This window comes from Varanus komodoensis, unplaced genomic scaffold, assembly GCF_004798865.1.
Source record: "Varanus komodoensis strain SLA01 unplaced genomic scaffold, ASM479886v1 scaffold6_2, whole genome shotgun sequence".
In the NCBI taxonomy this organism is placed as follows: domain Eukaryota; kingdom Metazoa; phylum Chordata; class Lepidosauria; order Squamata; family Varanidae; genus Varanus; species Varanus komodoensis.
Window position 1 is genome coordinate 11,338,918 of NW_025336346.1, and position 7,424 is coordinate 11,346,341.

At 39.0% G+C, this 7,424-nt stretch overlaps 1 protein-coding gene across 4 annotated transcripts in view; it reads right to left on the reverse strand.

Annotated features, from left to right (window-relative positions):
- ACAD9 (acyl-CoA dehydrogenase family member 9) overlaps positions 1 to 7,424 on the reverse strand; it is a 29,204-nt gene continuing 21,780 nt past the window's right edge. For all 4 annotated transcript variants that reach the window (XM_044451217.1, XM_044451218.1, XM_044451219.1 and 1 more), the window contains 7 exons: positions 6,633 to 6,761; positions 4,080 to 4,159; positions 3,162 to 3,288; positions 2,132 to 2,209; positions 1,651 to 1,779; positions 655 to 727; positions 1 to 311 (listed from right to left, as the gene is read on the reverse strand). In XM_044451217.1, coding sequence (XP_044307152.1) covers positions 211 to 311; positions 655 to 727; positions 1,651 to 1,779; positions 2,132 to 2,209; positions 3,162 to 3,288; positions 4,080 to 4,159; positions 6,633 to 6,761 — 717 coding nt within the window. In that variant the 3' untranslated portion in view covers positions 1 to 210. The remainder of the gene's footprint in view (positions 312 to 654; positions 728 to 1,650; positions 1,780 to 2,131; positions 2,210 to 3,161; positions 3,289 to 4,079; positions 4,160 to 6,632; positions 6,762 to 7,424) is intronic.

Here is a 7,424-nt window from a genome sequence, read left to right on the forward strand (position 1 = left end):
TGATTGAACGCAGTTTTTATTTTACACAAATTGCACTGCTATTTATGAAAACACTTGATTAGCAAGTTGTCTATCATGTATTTTGCTTTACAATTAAAACATTTAGATGTAGTCTTTGAACATTCACTTGCCCGGTTGGGTATCTTGCTCCATGAATGTGTTGCAGTATGAATAGTATAAAGAGTTCAGTTTAATCACCATTTACAACCTTCAGAATGTTCTGTCAAGTGGATGTGCACAAATATAGGCCCGTTTTTCCAGCACCTGCTTTGCCACTTTTTTAATATGTTCATCCATGTTTTCAGGAGCATCTAGATATAACGGAAACAAAAACAATTCTTTTAGAGCTGCATTTAAGTGAAAAAAACAGGATTTAAAAAATCCAAGCGTGTAAACACAAGCTGTTGAGTTGTTAACAACATCTGCCACATTAGTACTAATTATGGGAAAGAATCTATTATGGGGAAAATATCAAAGCTCTGCACCCAGATTCTTAGGGCAGACTTGAAAAATAATGCCTTTGAACAGAAATATTGATAATAATACTGACCAGGTTTGTAATGCCTCTTTACTTTAGTAAAACATTTGGTATTTATTTAACACCAAAATAGAAGATTTAAAAGTTAGGACTTGGTGCTTGATTGTAACACTTACATCTTTCTAACTGTGCCATTGTATAATTATTCCGGAAACATGCTTCTGTGCAGAAAATATCTGCAAGTAACACCTAGGAAGTCAATTAAGATCATCAGCAGTTAGAAATTGTCTTCTCTTAAAATATACAACTAGAATTTAACCCTGTAATAGTATGAGTCATGATAAATTTATAGAAACACAGCTATGAGAAAACAAGAAAAACAAGCTTGCTCTGCTTCTGTTCTAGATGCACTATGGTTCTTGCTCAGTAACTAGAAATTAATTCTCTCCCCCACTCCCTTTATTCACAGTGACTGCTTTGAATAAGCTGAAGGACCCTGTGGCTGAAGGTTGAGTCTGAAGGAATTCTCTACCATTGTCTCCCAAAACAATTAGAATCTGCTCAAGGGTGCACACTTCCTGAAGAGCCTCCTTAATCAATACATTTAACTTCATGCTCAGTATTCAGTTTTACAGTATAAAATTGATTAAGTTTGAAATACTTTACAGTTGATGTCATGTATGCACAGTTCAGGGTTTAGACATCAGGGAAGGCAGACTAGAAACAGCAGAAAATCCTGTAAGCAGGAATTCAGAATGGGCAGGGCCTGTAGTTTTTCCAGTCCTGCACTACATCCTGCTGCACAGGTTACCACAGTAGTTCAGGATAGAAGTCCACCTCAGCCAGTAAACCATGACCCATCAGCCACCCTACACAAGAAGTTCATAAATAGAGCAAGCTGGACTGTCGCCGCTTTTTGTAGATCTTCACTAGACACACAACCTTTGAATATGCAAGTTCCATTTTGCTAATACCTGTTGACAGACTAACATATATGCCTAAACCATATAAACTACATGGCTGCAAGTCCACATATCCCTTGTTCTCAGCTGATGACAGACTTGCAAATTATGAGGAAATCCTCAAAAGCAATTTTGCATCCTTCCCTTCTAGCTACTTAATGCACTAGCATTCATACACATCACTGTATTAGAAAGCCTGAGTGAACTCACCTCATGATCGTGATTGCGCAAACCAATACTGATGGATCGGCTCGCTCGGGAAAGAACTGCTGTCATTCCATACAGATTAATGAGAATGTCTGCCACTTTTTTGAGAACCAGCTGCTCATCCACTATAGTCTAGTACCAAACAGAAAACCCCACCCAAATAGTTTAGTGATACACTCGCCACCATCAAAAGGATTACGACAGCATCCTCAGTTGCTGTTCCTCACACATACATTTTAAAAAAAGAATTTGCTTTTGCAATTTTATTTAGGATGCATTAGAATCTGTACAGTAGCCAGACTGCATAAAAGATACAGATCTGATCCCAGTCCTAGTTCATAATCTTCCATAATAGCTCTTTAGTATGTTTTCTGAAGACCATTCCTGGCCTTCGAATGGGGTTAAAACATTCATTTTGATTAGGTCTATTGAGAGGGCAGTTAAAAGGGTGAAGGGCAAGAGGAAACAAGGAAGCTCTGGTTACCTTGCCAAACCGTTTCAGTAAGCCTTCTACTGTAACTCCAAAATAATACACATTTTGCTCAAGTTTTTTGCCACTTTCCTACAAATGGAAAAAGGAACAAAAGATTGGGGGCTCTGCAAAATGACATTCTCAATTCTGGGCATGCACACTCAGTCCATATGCACACATGGTCTACATAATAGCTGCAACTGGGAAGCCAGCTGATACTCCTATGGAAAGTGAAGGCAGGTAGAGCTGCCCTTTTCTGGTGTCATCCAGTAGTTTGAGACTTGCCCTGATTGTTCTCCATCTCTGCATTCTTTCCACACTTCCCTGAAACCCTTTTTGCAAATGCTTTCTTTTCACAGCCGTCTAAGAAAGGATTAGGGTTCCTTTCTTCCAATTTATCTAACAAATTTGAGCAATTTCTGTGGTCATGGAAATGTGTATTAATTTTATGGCTGCATATTTATTTAAATTATGAATAAAATTACAGCCATTTGCTCTGTACCCAAAAATAATTTTAAACAGGATAATAAAACAATGTGGCTTGGTGGTTAGTGTGTCGGACTGGGGACTTGGGAGATCTAGGTTCTAGTCCCCACTTGGCCATAAAGCTCACTTGGTTTAATTTTGGTTTACATTTTTTAAAGATTTTATCTTATGCTTATGTTGTCTTTTAGGGCTGGGTTTTTTAATGAAAAAATAGAGCTTTGGCTATTGTGCAATAAATGCAATAAATAATCCTAGTTTGAGGATTAATCCCTGACATCATTAAGTAGGGCTATAAAAAAAGTGAATGAAACCCTGGTGAATTGCTGCTTGTCAGTGCAGATTAGCCAGGTTGTGAAGACTAGGGTTGATAGGAATTATAGTCTGACACCTCTAGGGGACACTAAGCTGGGGGAAGACTGGTGTAGATCTTACTAAGCTTTCAATCAAATGGTCTGGCTTAAGTTAGCATCTTATGCTCCTGCATGGAGCATGTCTCACTGCAAACTGACACTAAGGAACCTCTTCAGACATGCCCACAGCATCTAGGAGTACTTACCTCTAGACTGGGATGAATCACACCATGGTCTCCCACTAATCCTAAATCTACTGTATGGCTCATGCCGTCACGGATTCTGTTTGCAACCAACTGAAACGCCACGCCTAGGCCCCCCTTCCTGATTTCCCTATGGGATTAAAAAGACATGTAAGCTGCTTTAACGTTGGGTCATTTCCGCAAAGCTTTTTCGTTTTGCAGCACTAAATATTTTGTCTTCCAGAAGTTTATTTCTGAGTTTATTCAAGATGCTGGCCATCTAATGCTTCAACTATTCAAAAGGAGTAACTATACCTGGCTGTACCTCCCAGTCCACTGAGGTACAGGGCACAGTCCTATGCATGCAGAGTAAGGAGCAAGTCTGACAACTCTGGCTGGCAATTGTGGGACTTCTTTCTGTCTAAACATGCACTCTAGCACACTAATTCTTCACCCGTTAAGCAACATCATGAAAGTCATATGGACAGAACTACATTCCCATAAATGACACCTATCAAATTTTATCACTGAAGTCAGCCCCTAAAACTTTAAGAATTTGTATGTAGTTTTTCTAAATTTTAATGGAGTTTCCATAAGCTCCACTGAAATGAATAAAAGTCCCCTAGTAAGGACTGACCAAAGCCTCTTCAAAAACTTCATAATTGCTTCATTCATACAGTTAAATTAGGTTTTTTAAATGAGAGATTAATTCTATGGGGCAGAGATGAGACACTAAATTTCGTAAGATTTTAATTTAAAAGATATTCGCCACTTTAAAATTCCTTAAATAAGGTAACAAGCTGATTTTTATTTTCTGCTTATGCATGTTAAAAACCTTCAAGAAGATACTGATCTTGCTATATTCCCTTCTGTACTTTCCCACCCACACATTTCCAATCAGTAATTAGTCATCTATGAGGGCCATTCTGAAAAAGCACATACTTGATTTTTCCAGTTAAGATTTTGCCTGCATGCTGCAAGCCCGTCAAAGCAATGAACATTCGCAGAACTTCATTTGTTCCCTGAACAGAAGAAAAGTTTCTTTCAGCAACCTAAACATGGATTTCTACACATACATACATGTAGTGCATGTTATTTCCTTCAACAGTTAGGAAGAAATTTACTGTTACAACATTCTGTGAATAGCTTTACAGTGAAACCATGTGGCATTTGCAGTAAAAGCCACATATGATAGGATTAATGTATGTTAGAGTCTAATTTAAGCTTATTTCATTAATACTATGTCCATGTGGCCAGCTATCTATCTAGATCCTCCATTAACACTTTATCATGTGGGGCATATTCCAGATGATCCTCTCTCCCTATGTTCAAGAAACGTAGGAAGGGACTGTGGAACACTGTAGGCTAGCTCTAGCCCCACTGTGTATGAGACAGAAAGGGCTCTATGTGCATAGCAACGTACGTATGTTGAGCTCTTCTGTGCATGTGTGTGTGTGTGTGGGGGGGGACTTGCTTGGACCAGGAATTCACCTGTATGAAGGATATGTGTGAACATAATTTGGGGGTGTCCTTGCAGCCCATTCTCATGCATGCTGGATTCATAATTATGGAGTGTGAGGCTTCCAGACACCACAAGGCAGGACTAATCTTCATGGTCCTGCAATCCCCCACCCTGTTCCCTTATACACAGGCAGATGGGTGTCTCAACAGCCTTGGTACCTACCCGCAGCTACATAAGGAGAATGTTTCTGAACAAGTTTATAGGGCTAGCTGATGGCTACATGCTAGCCACTCCGGTAAATATTAAAGTGGGGGGACTACACCTTTGTTTTTTTTTAGCACCGAACAACTGATTAACTAAACTGAAAGCTCTCCACATAGACAAAGGAAACGCAGTGCCACACTGTTCTCTGTCCACAATTATTTGGGATACCAATGAGAATCCTTGGTGACAAACCAAATTATTTTTTTACAGCTCTCCTTTGAAGAACTGAAATATATTTGTAGAAAAGGCAATTGAAATGATGCAGAAAAATCTGACATCTGTACAAGCTCTGAAAGCAAAGCATTCACATTTTTGAAATGCTCTAAGAGAAAATGCTGATGGCCTAGGAGTAGACTGCATTTAAGCAGGTGCTGCTTAGCAATTAAATCTTTCAAAATGAACAGATGGCTAAACAACAAGCTCATTAAAAATACTGCATACACTGACTGGAGCTGGTAAATTAAACAGATGCATGTTACGTGTTTGGTTTTAATTGCAAACACCATTCCTGATAGCGATTTGCAGCAAGTGATGCTTACTGGAATTCAAAACTAAGCTACAGCAGGTAAGAGCAAAGCATGATCTATTAACACTGATTACCCACAAGATGGGAATCCCTGGGTCCTGGCTACGCATGCTAAACCAGAATAAGCTCAACATACACAGGAATGGAGCCTTCAGGTTCAACAGTCCAGATTATATGGAAAACTTCCACAGATGGATGAGACACTACTTCAGACCGTCACCCTTCCTGGGTAAAGGTGCATGAAACATGACTAAGGGGCAGGACTGGAGCACTTTCCCCTCACAAGTGTAGCGCACCTGACTAGAGGTAGAGACTCAAGGTGCTTATTTCTAGTTTCAGTTCTAATTTACTTGACTTGGAAACATGAAAAAACTTCAGATCTAACATGTTTTCCTTGGTCCTTCTATGCTTTTAATTGTTTAAACAATTTAACTGTCTTTCCCATTGGAAAGTGTAAAACGAGAAAGTGGAACAAGAACGAGAAAGTGGAACAAGAACAAGAAAGTGGTTCAGTGTGGAACTCCAACCTGTGCAAGCAACATGTTAGCCAGACTTCTCCAGATCCAACTGTACTCTTCTAAAACTATCAAGCAAATTACAACTATAATATGTGTGTTCTAGGATTACAGAAATCTATATTTAAGAAACACAGTGTAAAAAGGAGATTTTATTGTACAGACACGCATTTAAATGGTAAATTCTGCTTACTATTAATATAATTTATCTTTGAGACATCATTGTATCCTCACAATTTTATATGCCATTCTAGATACTGATGACATCTTGTTCCCAGAAGTTTGTGTAAAGGTTTGGTTGTCACAGTCATGTATGCAATTAACTTAGTCAAACTGTTAACTAAATCAAGCAGTATTTAATTAAGTATAATAGTATTTTGTTCATTTGAACTGTAATGCCAGCCCAACAGATTTTGCATTTTGTGTCTTAAATTCACCCAACTGAGACCAACGTTTTCAATATATTGGATTATAGTGTCTCTATTGGATTTGAGATTGCAACATTTTAATATTTCAAAACATTTTAAACAGTTATCAAGTATTAATATGTAAGGAATGTTTTACTTTCCAAATGCTCCCTTTTATCTGAAGATACTGCTGCAGCCCACTTATTATAAAGAGACAAGATCCAGGACCAGTTTTACAGGGGCCACAGCCACTTAGAAGGCTCCTAGTTTTATTCTAGTTGTTTGAGACTGGCTGCAATTTAGAGACATGATCATATTTACCTCAAAAATCAAAAGTATCCTGCTATCCCGGAGATAGCGTTCATATGGAAAGTCTTTCATGTAGCCAAGGCCTCCAAGAATCTGTAGAGCTTCACTTACACAGACCCATGCACCCTCAGAACTAAACACCTGCCAATAACCATTGAGAGAAACCTAATTATTCTTTACATAAATTAGCATTTTTAAATAAAATAGCAAATAAAAGGCCAGGATGGGACAAACAGTATCACTAGTGACTCTGGACCAAGGTGGAAAGTGAAACACTTTCCACTTCTGAGTCATTCTAAGTAATTAGGATCACAAATGCAAATACAGTGGTGCCTTGGCTCATGAACGCCAAATCACAACCAGATCGGATCACGGACAGAAATTTCATTAAAATTTTGACTTGGCTCGTGAACTCCGCATTGGATGGCAACCAAGATCACGGCCATCTCCCCCACCAACCCCCAAGTGGGGAGATGGCCATGATCACAGTTGCATTTGTGCAGGGAAGACACAGAGGAGCTGACGGCAGAACTTGCTGAACTCCAGAGTGAGCAGCAGAAGGCACTCACTGAGGAGGATTCCACTGAAGAGGAGGAAGACAGTGATGTGATACAATCCATTATGAAAAAATGGAATGAGTGCCAGGATTTCTTTGAGAAGCACCACCCCAACATAACTGTAACGAACAGAGTGTTGAATCTGATGAACGATAATGTGGTCTCTCATTTCCGGAGGGTTATGCAGCACAGGAAAAAACAAGTGACTATAGACAGATTTTTCACCAAAATTGACCCTGCAGCTAAG